General features: G+C 51.0%; 3 protein-coding genes across 3 annotated transcripts; all 3 read right to left on the bottom strand.

The window, feature by feature from the left end:
- Window positions 1-254: 254 nt before the first annotated feature.
- ColSpa_12315 (thymidylate synthase) lies at window positions 255-497 on the bottom strand (the record flags this gene model as incomplete). The annotated part of the gene is made up of 1 exon (XM_049278527.1): window positions 255-497. One exon carries the CDS (start codon window positions 495-497, stop codon window positions 255-257), a length of 243 nt encoding a protein of 80 aa, XP_049134484.1.
- A 715-nt stretch (window positions 498-1,212) lies between these two features.
- On the bottom strand, window positions 1,213-2,626 carry ColSpa_12314 (uncharacterized protein; the record flags this gene model as incomplete). The annotated part of the gene is made up of 2 exons (XM_049278526.1): window positions 1,213-2,324; window positions 2,542-2,626. 2 exons carry the CDS (start codon window positions 2,624-2,626, stop codon window positions 1,213-1,215), a joined length of 1,197 nt encoding a protein of 398 aa, XP_049134483.1.
- Window positions 2,627-10,015: 7,389 nt separating this feature from the next.
- ColSpa_12313 (uncharacterized protein) lies at window positions 10,016-11,837 on the bottom strand (the record flags this gene model as incomplete). The annotated part of the gene is made up of 12 exons (XM_049278525.1): window positions 10,016-10,087; window positions 10,343-10,384; window positions 10,743-10,794; window positions 10,850-10,906; window positions 10,956-11,018; window positions 11,084-11,138; window positions 11,189-11,225; window positions 11,275-11,341; window positions 11,396-11,441; window positions 11,498-11,524; window positions 11,584-11,709; window positions 11,768-11,837. The coding sequence occupies 12 exons, from the start codon at window positions 11,835-11,837 to the stop codon at window positions 10,016-10,018; spliced, it is 714 nt and encodes a 237-aa protein (XP_049134482.1).
- Between the last annotated feature and the right edge of the window lie 551 nt (window positions 11,838-12,388).

Genomic DNA, 12,388 nt, shown 5'->3' with positions numbered 1-12,388 from the left:
TTCCATCTCGACTGAGCTCTTGAGGTAGGCGTCAATCATTTGGCCGATGGGAGTGGTTCTGTCTAGGCCGACTGTTAGTCGTGATGAAACTTCAAGGAATGCTTGCCCGTGCAAAAGGGTCTTGATGTGACGCCGCTGACTCTTCGCACATGCGCACAATGTCTGTATTTGCCATTGACCCCGACACTTCTTATGCCGACTCGTAAATAGCCCCGAAGACCCTAGGCAAGCCCTGCAAAAGCTGGCAATGGCGACTAAAACTCACCAGGGAAACGCATGACCTTGACCTTCTTGCCCAGCTCCACGAACCGCTGCTCAAGCAGCTTGACCTGCGTGGTCTTTCCGCTCCGGTCCAGGCCCTCAAACACAACGAAAGCGCCACGGACGACACCGGCGGGCGGCGTCGTGACGGATGGCACGTCATCTCCGGCCGGTCCGCCGCTAGTCGCGGCCGAGGTGGCTATGGCCGCCGTGGCGAGGTCGTTGATGGATGCCATTGGCCTGGGATGAAGACTGAATTCCCTAACGACGAACGTAAGGGGTCGGCGTGTGGCTTGACCAGCGAATTGGTCGAATGCAGGTGTGATGCTGGTGAGGTGCACCTGTCGTCGAGTGGTGCGGTCCTGAAGTGGTGAAGGTCACTGGCATCAACGGGCCGTGTGGGGCCCGGAATTCCATCGGGCAGGGCCGCGTGGGCGGCAGTCACGTGGGAGTCACCGGTCTGAGTTATACTAACGCTAAACGGCGCCGTTGGGCCACCCGTGCAACTCGCATTTAACAGGTCAAGGGATATAGACAAGAGCCATTTCATTCATGTATATGTCCAGTCAGCTACAAGGACTTGTCGTCTCGGTCCACATCGTTAGGTCAGACAAGAAGTGCACATCCCATAGCATATCGCGCAGAATTGATCGAAGCGTTAACAACACTCTATTGATGAGGATATCAACAGTTGAAACAATGCCAAAAGCAACAGCAATACTCCAACTCCAGCTTTATACAAAATCCAACACCTGTATCCGTTGTTCCTATACGAAATGTGTCCCAGGGTTCCCGTCGCTTCGTCCTTGCCCGTCCATCCATCCGAAGAAGCAGAATAACCGTGCCAACGCCGCATGAATCATTAGACCCGTAATTAAAAGATGGTGAATAGTTGGAAGCGAAGAAGCAAGTTCACGCCAAGCGGGCCAAGAAAAGCAAAAAGTCCACTCATCAGCACTCAGCAACGACGGGTTCGGTTTCGTCTTTTGCGCTTCCACTCTCCCACAACTCAAAGGTTTCGCCTGTCCCTTCTATTGGCTCCAGCAGCGCCGCTTTGGGTGCTGGATCGGCCGACTTGCCCATAAGCTCCTCAACGTCCCTTTCTTTGAGCGGCACTTCGAGCGGGTCTACCTTGAGCTCCGGGGCTATATCGCTGGTTACGGGCAACGCGGCCTCAATGGGGGCCTCTTCACCCTCGTCATCATCGGCTGGGATAATGATGACGGACGACTCATCACAGCCAAAGGCGTAGAATTCGCTAGCATCCATCTCGCCTAGCGCTATCCTCTCCTTCTCGACGATCATGTCGTCCTCGTCGGTACGACTAACAGAGCGGCGTGCCGAAGTCTGGCTCACATCATCGACAGGCGGCACATTCTCCTTGTCGCGGCCTTCCGCGCGGTCTCTGCTGGCCTTGCGTCCACTCTCCTCGTCAGAGCTGATGTCGAGGACGCAGGTGCCATGCTGCAACATGTTGGTCATCTCCTGCTCGGGCGTGTCTTCATGGATATCAAAGAACCAAGACGCCTTCAGGTCAGGCTCAAGCAGGTCCTTGGCAGCAGTCCGGGAAGACGAGGCGACAGAAGCACGGGCGGCATAGCTCGGGATTGTGCCCTTGAGAGCAGCATCGAGACTGAAAGGGGCAGAAGCTGAGGACGACAGGTTGAACAAAGGCGGGTCAACACGGGTGTAAGGACCAGCGGTTCGGCGACGATTTGAGAGAATGCCGGAGCGCTTGCCACGGGTAGGTGAACGGCCAGCGGGAGCTGAGAGCGGGGATGACTTGGCGATGACCGTGTTGATCTTGGCCGCAGGCGACTTGGGTTGGAGCAGGTTACGAGGCCGAGGCAGAGCAGGCCGGGTGGAAGCCAAGGCAGGGCTTTCGGCGAGGGGTGCGGCTTTGGTCAGGACGAACGAGGAGGGCTTAAGAGCCTCCTTGGAAGAGTAAAAGCTATCGGAGCCTTTCGATCGCTTGGAGAAGACGCTTGGGTCGACATTTTCGAAGTCGTCTGTGTCTACAATGTCGGAGGCTTTGCGCTTGCCACCGGAAGCAGGCGAAACGGCTGTTAAGGATGTCAGCGGAGATTCTGGTGTTATTGATGGCTGGTCTTTGAAAGTAGTGCTTGTGCTGAGGATTCGGGCGCATTCAACTCGCACAGCGACGGTTCGCGCGGGGAGGTCCAAATGCAGCACCAACACTTGCGGTTGCAGGACGAGAGAAACATTCGAGATCTGGGTAGAGGGAATGGACGTGTTTGGTCGTAGAGTGATCAAACATACCGTTCTGTCTATTCTTAATGCTCGTCAGGTTCTGCAATCTCGCTCCGTCGAGGGGCGCAAATGGTTGACGTGAAATGGTGGCCATCGTGTGGATCGTTGCGGTTGTGCGCGCGAGCGCGAGCGATGAACCAAGTGGATGTGGGTACCGGTGTGGATTTGCGTGGTGTCGCGCGGTGCAGTGCGTCGTCGGGAATAGGTGCAGCACAGCCAGGCGGAGAGTTCGAGTTCAAGGTCCAGACTCCTCTTTGATCGACGGTCGAGTCGATTCGTGGAGAATGGGAAAGTCGGAGACAAGGGATTCGAGTCGTTACAGTGTCCCGTCGACACACCCCAGTGAAAGCAAGTCGGTGCCAGACAGACTCGGTGTTGAACGTCTGAGAGCAGCGGTGGTGGGCAAAGTTGGAGTAGAGAGCGTACTTGTTTTTTGTTTGTTGTTCTCGCCCACGCAGAGGAATCAAGCGGAGCTGAGTTGGTTGCAAGAGGAAGAGAACGACAGAAACGGAGTCGGGGAAGAGCTTGCGTGGGGTGTTGGAGTGGGAAGGGGGGGATAGAGGGAGAAAAAGAGGGTGAGAGAGGTGAGAGTTGGTAGGGAGCAGGGGTCAGTCGCGAGGTCAAGTCAGCCAAGGTAGGTAAAGACGCTGAGATGCGATCGACTGTCGACGGGGAGGCAGAGAGAGACACGGGGGCAGATGGCGCGCGTGTGCACGGAGCCGGGAGGGGCCTGGGAGGGGACGAGACGGACGTGATGGCGATGGGCGTGTAAGGTCGGGTCGGGTCTGGGGTGGCCAGTGGTGGTGGATGGTCTCGGTTTAGGTTGGCGGTTTATTGTCGGACGGGATAGGATGGGACGAGTGCCTAGGTAGCAGGCGGTGTTGGCCGTTTGATGCAAGGCCTTGCAGCCAAGGTTGGTGGTACACTACCGTACCTATCAGCTAGGCACGCTAGGCAAGGTACTGCGTAGAGAAGCAAGTACAGTAGTTGGTATTCCGAGGATGACGGATGTCTGAGTGCGAGTAGGCGCCTGGTCAATGGGAGGAGAAGAGGTACGTACAAACGCGAAGGGAATGGTGCGAGGGGAAGGATGGTGCAGCAAAGGGAGAACGGGGGTACCTTTGCTCTAAAAGAGACGAAAAGAGACGCGGAACACACGCAAACACGGTGCGGTCTGAGTGGAGATGGTGATACTATGGAGATGCACCACCCAGACGTGTCTGCCAGGGGCCAGGGACAGGGCCAAGGGGGGGAGAGGGGTGAGGGTGAGAAGAGGTATGCCGGGCCAGGTAGGACGGGATGACAGGGGGCGATGCACAATGATCTGCTAGCAGTTGGAACTTTGATGGTGCTTGTGCGCCGACCCTCGAGACTGACCGAGGTGATGAAGGCGTCGAGTGGTTTTACCAGGCGAGAGGAGGATATCGAATCGAATAGGAGCTACACGCTCAGACCTCGGACGAGGAACATGCAAAGAGAGAGACGGGCTCGACGACTGCGTATGCAGGTGTCTTGTCTGCAGGTGCGAAATTGGGAACAACGGCCAGAAGAGACGGCGGAAGAGACTGCGACTGCAAGAAAGACGTGGTCAAACGCGCGAGTTCCGTGGAAGCGCCAATGAACGACGTCGTGTCGAGAACAAAATGGGCCAATGCAGGTGAGAGAGACACGCCCTCTCTCTCTCTCACACTCCAATTCAGCTTCCTTTCAGCGTTCCTTCCCTCTTCCAGGCCGGACATACATCGTACACACCGTAGGTTTGGCAATGCACTGACATGGGGCACAGACGCAAGAAAAAAAAGCTGGCAAGAGCAGTCGGAAAGCGGAGACCAAAGGAAAGCGACATTCATGCAGCTGACTGTCTGGCGCTCCTGATTCGTCGGCGCGAAGGCGGTGCTACTGCAGCTTCCTTCTTTTTGCCGCGACATAGACCACCAATGAGACGCGTCGGGAATAAGTGGGCTCGCCAGGGTATTCATCAAATAATAATCCAAGAAATCACGTCGTGTTCCCGTTTCGGGCAAGGGAAGCTGCCCTCGTCTCCCAATGGAAGCGCGACATCAATTAAAGCCCTGAAAGAAAGAGACATGCAAATCTGCCTCGTCCCCAGTCTGCCCTACCTTACGCGTTGATAAAGTCCGTTCACCTTCCCCCTTCAACTAGGTAGGCAGTCGATTTCTCAGCTTGCCGGTCAAGGATGGATGCCCCCCTGGCATCCGTCGGCAGTGTAAATGGACAATCGCGACGCAGAGTGACACCTGCCTAGTGCTCACCGATCACACACTATAGGTATACCAGATAGCAAATGTCCACTTGCAGCACATCATCCCGGCGCGGCGTTTATCCCATCATGCCCTCAAGGCATTCAACCTTGTATTGACCGTCGCCCGCGGATTATTCTTGTTCCCAACGGTTTCCAAGGCAGAGGGTTTGCGTTGTCTGCCGTCTCTTGCTTCTACAATGCTGCCAGGCACCAAGCAGCCCCCTCCCCTCATTTCAATAGTATCAGTCGGTCGCTCATCTAGACTCCCGCCGTCGCTGATTAGCCGCCCTCACTCAGACACCTGCGGCCCATCCAACGCAGGGGTAGGCAAGCTACCCAACGAGGGCTCGTATCGGTACCTCGCCCCTCTCATGCCAGCTCCTGACGAGTGACCTCACAGCACTTGGCTCGTCTTACACACTCGTCGACGTCTTCTTACCGTCATTGACAGCTGCCCGCAGTCCCGCGACAACGGCACGCCAGGTTTCTCAACACGGCCGACCAACATCGCGGGTGGTCGGAAGGTCTATGGCCTCTCGCCCCCGCGGCCCGGGTCTCCCATCTTGCGGGCCTCCGCGTTGTCTGTCATGTCAGTCCTGACACTAACAACTTCCAGCGTCCCACCAATGCACTTCAACACTCTTCATGCCAACAGTGCTCATTGGTTCTGGGCCGCCGATGTGACGCCCGCCTTCAGCTACCTTTCTCGCTCACCCCGAAGATCATCCCTCTTGTAACAGTCCGTTGGCCCCGCCGGGTCACGACCATTGATGTGGCGCTGCCATTCGTTGGTCCGAGGTCCCTCTTCTGGTGTTGGCCGTTTATCAAGGCCTTGATCGCCACTCACTCACTACAGGTGGTGTGGATTCTGTTGATAAAGTATCAATGACCTGGAACCACGTCAACTCTGTTGTGTAGTCGCCGTTGGAATGCTTGGAGGCGAAGCAGTCTTGCTTGACGGGGGTACAGTTCGGAGGGGGGTATTCGCAGTACCAAGGGGGGCTTCCGAAAAGTGGATCAAAACTCGGAGGGGGGTCTAAAAGTTTATACAGCAGTTATGAAGAGGATAAATAAGCGTAGGACAGTGTAAGACTATGATTGGTTGAGAGACAAGCTAGAATCCTGCATTGTCGATACATGTGTTCCGCATATGCTCTACATATACGAGGAAGACGCAGAGCATAACCTGCAGAAAGTAGCGGTGAAGGTCAGTTAGCATCATCTTTTGCATTCACAGGCGGTGAGAGCGAGGAAACGAGGATAAGCAAGCAATAAAATATAGGTGCTGAGGGAGTATAAGTTGAGTACAGTCTCTGCATATGCTGAGGCCTGGCTTAGACCATACTCACCACATACTTCGCTAAGATCCAACAGCAATGGACAATGTGCCAGACGACACTAGTAGCGACTCTGATTTTACTTCACCACCTTTATCTATATTATCTTTTAGTGGATCTGAGGATGAAAATGAAGACTAGAGAGAAGATGCAGGATATCAGAGTATTAATGAAGATAATACTCAAGATAATGATAAAGATGCAATTGCTGGATCTCATTATCTGTTAGGAAGATGGGTTAATGATGTAAGTTTTTATTTTATCAATATTATTTATTTTACTAAACATTTTTTAGGATCAGTTTTGGCTTAATAGCTATAACCAAGCAAGCAATCACTATGACCCAAAGACGTTACTATGCCAGATGGGTCAGTCTGAAGTAAGTTTTATATGTATCCTTAACATATACCGGATGTGGGATGGGCATATACTGAGCATATGCTGAGAATTTATCAGGAATCTATCCAGCAATTTGGAGTCCTTCTCAACAACAGAGGAAGATACGCAACATCTGCAAGAGATGTCCAAGATCACCTTACTCCTCCTCTTTTTCCTAAGACTTCAAAAACAGGGGTTTTACATTTTATCTCATGCTACGAAAACAATAGCAATATTTCAAAATCAGATGCCCAGCAACTTATAAGCATACTTACAGACACTATCCAATACTCAACTCAACATAAGGAGAAAATAAGCCAGCAGGGATGTCCAGTTCTTGGGTAACATACTCTCAGTATTGTCTCTGCATATACTTGGCATATGCTAACCATATATTGAGAGTAGTCCAGGCAAAAATCAAGTTTGGCACCAATCCCTGAAATGCAGTGGGATCAAACACTGTAGCTTTACTCGCAAATCTGTTTTAAAGCCACATAGGCTTTTTGATTCTGGTAATGCTATTAAGGCACATCAAATCCTTCGAGAAAAAGCAAAAAGAATGGCAATTGTACCTACACTTACAGAGGATATTAAGAGTCAGACGGAAGCGTAAGTGAAGCCTATGCGAGGCATGTGTTGCGCATATGCTATGCATATGTCTCAATTATGAGGTGCTAATAATATATTCTAGTTACTTTGAGTCTATTCAAAAGCTCTGGAAGCTTGATGGACCTTGTCAACAGCCAGCTAGAGATGGGAAACAGCCAGTATCTACTTGTAGAAACCAAAGATTTACCACCTTTACTAGGAATGATGTAAGTTTATGCCTAACATATGCCCTTCTAGAACTTAGTTTATATTAACACTATGTAGGTTACATTTATTGGCTGCCCACGGTCTAGTAACTCAGAGCCTTGGCATACAGCATGGGGAATTCCACAGTATCAAAGTCAATTCAATGTTAACTATTTACGCCAGCTTTGTGATACTGGGCGACTTAGAGGGTGGAGTAATAAGTGTGTTTGGGTTGGGAAGACAACGAGCACAAGGCGAACATGTGGTGCGTATATGCCCGGCATATGCTAAGCATTTACTGATCATAGGTTCACAGGATACCAGCATCCAGCTGGAAGAGGCAGTGGGCGAATTCAAACGCACAAGTGTTCTGTTAAGATGGATATCTATGTTCCTATTAACCAGATTCGGTTTCCATTTATTCTTCTTCTTTGCCGAGGCTCACATACTCATATCCCACCACTACCAACAACACTACCATCTTGGTTATCACATCGCCTTGTACTAGGGCTTTCAAAAGAGCCAGATATCTCAACTTTAACTACACGTATGTTAAGTATATGTTTATATGATACTATGCATATGCTAAGCATATATAGGGAAACTACTAATGAATCCTGGGATTCGTGAGGTTTATCGTGCCTTTGGAGCAACTTGCTTTTCTGCTATTCATACAGCCTTATCTAATGAGGATATCATTGGAGTCCTGATTCGAAGAGCGCGATTGCTTGAGTTTCCAGCTGGTTGTAGCTTTGCAGGTATGAAGCATATCTTCCGCATATGCGCTACAGGTCCTCAGAATATACTAAGCATTTATCAGGCATACTTCGGGAATGGTCATATGACAAGACCAGGCTATCAGAAGAACGCTGGATCAGAAACGTTCATATATTACCTAATGGCCGTTTTATTATTATTTGCATTGAATACTTTAAAGCAAAAGCCTTCTTAAAGGCTAGCTTTTTAGAAATTGATGTAGCTTTTAAGATGGTTAAAGGAGAAACGAATACCTTTAAAATATGTGGATGGAACTCAGATGCCCAGAGTATGTTAAGCATATGCTGAATATGATCTGGACACATGCACTAACTATACTAGAAATTGATTCATACGTCTATGCATGGACAAACCTTCACTCACGAGACGGTTATAAGCTTCTCTTTAAGTATTGCTTTGAGGAGCTTTATCAGGTAACTGGTATAAAGCGAGAATGGTTTCATATTGATCCTTCTTCTCCTTCTCCTATTTATGCTATTACAATGGATATGGATGGTAAACAAGCTGGTGGTAAGTTACTTTTGAGTATATTTTATACTTATTCGTGATCTATGCGTAGCATATGCTGAGTATATAGCAGGCTTAGGCGATTACCTCACTGATCTTGACCCTTCAAGAACATGGGAGGAACATCTATGTCACGTGTTAATCTTTTGCAAGGTTCATGTGCGACGAAATTGGCGTAAGAAGTTTCCTGATCACCCAGCTGAGCAAGAGCTATGGAGAGTATGGCAATCAGACTCTTCCTCAGCATATGCAGCGCATATTGCAGGCATCACCAAACAATATCCAGAGACAATATCCTGGTTTAAGGGAAAAAAGTCTCGTTGGATTATGTCTGGTCTTGCTATTTCTATTAGCAATATTCAACCTGAAGCTATGGTATTAGCCCGGAAGTATGATAATATTGTTGAATCAAGCCATAGCCAAGATAATTGGGCTGTTGGAAAACGACTTCAGCTTCTTGCTGCTGTACTTCGGTAAGTGATAGACTCGACATACTCCCGGCATATGCGTTGCATATGTCCAGCACATACAGATACTATACCTAACATCTTCTAGGCTTAAGCTTCATGCCTTCCAAGAAGCAAAGAAAACGAACATCCTCACTCAGACTGGAATTGAATCTTCATGGAGGAATCAGAGCCAAACAGCAAGATATACCCGCTCACTTGCAAAAGGAAACAAAAGACAAAAGCAACAAGCACAACGTCGACAAAATAACCCAGATCTTCCATTTAACCCCCATAATGCATATGATACACCAATACTTAGCATTGAGGAGGGTGATGTTGCAAGTGGCCAAGAATTATCTGATGACGAGAGCACAGCTCTCCGCATATCCTCAGCATATACTGAGCATATTCCAAGCACACCTTGTGCATCCACACCGCTCATGCAGACCCCATCCTTAGGGTCATCTCCACCTTTACCTGCTTCATCATTGGCATCATCACCACTCACAGTTCGTTCCCACCCACGAAAAAGAGCAACACACTCACGGTCAATGGGTCAACGTGAAGTAGATGCATTTACACAGCGAAAAGAGGCACAAAGTCGTTCGCAACAGCAACGCTTTCAGGCTGAAAGAGAGCAAGATGAAATCAGGATTCAACAGCTTGAATATGAAGTAGAAAAGCTAAGGCGACAAAAGCATATCCGGGACTTAGAGGCAGAGGCAGCTCAGCTAAGACAGGATCTAGATAAGGAATAAGCAAAGCATATCACCAGTATCATTTCAGCATATGCACAGAACATGTATAGCATAGGAGGAGCATCGTCCTCGTTGTCATTAACTACCGCGGCGATTCTCAGCATATGCTGAGTGTCTGTCGACGCTCTCTACTCTATAGACGTAATTCATTCCCAGTTTGTTCCCAGCATATGCTTAGAGACTTGCACTCTATTGGTGCAGTTGATGCTTGGCATATGCTCAAATCTCGTTCGGGTTCTCGAACTTAATCTCCTCCTGCGCGGGGCGGGCGGAGCCTGTTCTCGGGATTAGCTGTGCATATGCTGAGTATGTGCGGGATGTACTCACGGAGAACGCGAGAGGAGGAGGCGGGGGCCTTGCCCTTCTTGCGGGGAGCTGATGCGTGGTTAGTGTTGAGCATATGCAGAGAGCATGCTGTGTACTTACTGGCCTTCTTGCGGGGAGGGGCCGGGGAGGGGAGGGAGGGCTCTCCTCACGGGGAGGGCCACCGCGCTGGACTGATTGTGAGCATATGCTGAGCATGTGTGGAGATGATGTTCTACTCACGTTCTTGCGCTTGCGCGAAGAAGGGGGGGCGGAGCCGCTGCGCTGCATCAAAGTTAGCTCAGTCCTGCATATGCCTAACGCATCCCCAGCACATATTCCCCATGTTGTTTGCTCGTGTTCGGTCGGTATCGGTTCGGTCGCGGCTCGGCGTGGCTGTGATGTTGGTGTTGGAGGGCAGAGACTCGACACATCCTCAGCATGTGCTAGGGATGTGTTCTGCTTGTTGAGAGCAGATGCCTTTTTGCTCCCCAACACCTTCCTCACAGCCACACGTCTCTGTGACTTGGCACCATGTCGCGGTGCCTTGTTGCGTTAGTTATGGGGGGATAGATGGCAAAGATATATGGTAAAGTAAATGGCATCCTCCGGATCCGAGCATATGCTCAGTAGATGCACTCACAGGGCGGTGGAAGTGCGTGCCATAGGTGGCCGCGAAGTTGGCGTCGTTGCGACTGGGATAGGACGTTAGCTGAGCATATGCTGAGAGTGTACCGGGGATGTACTCACGCAAGCTCCTCCATGCCGTCGGCATAGGTGTGGATGAGGCCGCCCTCAGGTCCAACACTGTCAGAGTGTCAGTTGTGCATATGCTGAGAAGAGACAAAGAACATACCCAGGCTCGCGAATGTAGTTCGCGTGGCGCCAGCCACCGGAACGAACCCAGTTCTGGATAGCACTGCATGAAGTCAGCATATGCCCAGTTGTGGAAGAGAAGAAGAAGCGCATATGCTCAGCACATACGTCTTGCCGGCAGCCTCCTCGGCAACGGTGGTGTTGACGCGGGGGCGGTTGGTGACTGGGATATTGTGAGCATATGCTGAGGATGTGCCAGAACTGTTCACGTACCAGCGCCAGCATGAGCCGTGCGGATGTGGCGGCGTTGCTGAGTGTAGTGTCAGTAATGTCCCAGCATATGCGGAGCATCAACTTACGGCAGGCTGGGAGGCGGTGACGGTGCCGCACATGGCGCCAGTGGCCGCATCGACGACGATGTCACAGCTGAGCGTATTGTCAGCATATGCTGAGATGAGGCAGAGACCATGCTGTACTTACACGCCGGTGTTGATGGAGGAGAGGTTGCTGGCGGGATTGGGAGCGTCTGAATTGATGGTCAGCATATGCTGGGTTTGTTCTCTGCCGCGGACCAGCACATACTGGCGTTCATCTCGGTGGTGACGGTGTCTGGTCAGAATGGTGTCAGCATATGCACAGCCTGCATTTGGGTGAAGCTGGATACTTACAGGCGCGACCGGCGTCATGGGCCTCGCGGACCTCTGCATCAATTGAGTTAGTGTTCAGCATATGCGATGCACAAGCAGGGTTCATACCATCGGGGACCCATCCGTCGTTGGGGTTGGGGATGGGGCCTGCATGTGATCAGCATATGGTCAAACGGAGCTCAACCCACACCCTGCATATGCTCACCATGGTGGTAGCCGAAGCGGCTAGGGTTGGCGGCATTGGAAATGCCGGGGTTGGCGTAGGGGGAAGTCATCTAGAATAGTGTCAGCATATGCAGAGGATGTGGTGAGAATTGATCGAGACAATACCGTGGTGGTGCTCGTTGGCGATTGTGGGATGGCTTGAAGAAAAAAGAAGAGGAGGAAAAACTTTTGCTGAGCAGCAGCTGAGGATATGCTGAGCGTACGCTGGCGCTAAGCCAATTGTGGATCTCAACAACAAAGTCACGTGCCTTTTTCGAGGAAAAAAACTTCACTGTGCCTGCGCTCGAGTATTCGCACATGACTAATCTTGCACAACTCTGATTTCCCACTTTCAGACCCCCCTCCGAGCTTTGATCCACTTTTCGGAAGCCCCCCTTGGCACTGCGAATACCCCCCCCCGAACTGACAACCCTCTTGCTTGACTCTTCCTCTTCATTGTCCAGCATCGCGGCTGGCATGCAAGGCCCGTTGACTTGGGTCCGGCCAACCCCCCCCCCCCCCCCCCCCCTATCTGCCTTGCATGTCCTGATGCGAAACATCCACCAGCGTTGGCCGGAATCACACGCATGAGACCACGATGCTTATAGAGCGTGATTATCTA

The sequence above is a fragment of the Colletotrichum spaethianum genome, assembly GCF_022836535.1.
Source record: "Colletotrichum spaethianum MAFF 239500 DNA, contig61, whole genome shotgun sequence".
In the NCBI taxonomy this organism is placed as follows: domain Eukaryota; kingdom Fungi; phylum Ascomycota; class Sordariomycetes; order Glomerellales; family Glomerellaceae; genus Colletotrichum; species Colletotrichum spaethianum.
The sequence above is the reverse complement of the archived record's forward strand: the minus strand, read 5'-3'. Positions and strand labels throughout refer to the sequence as shown.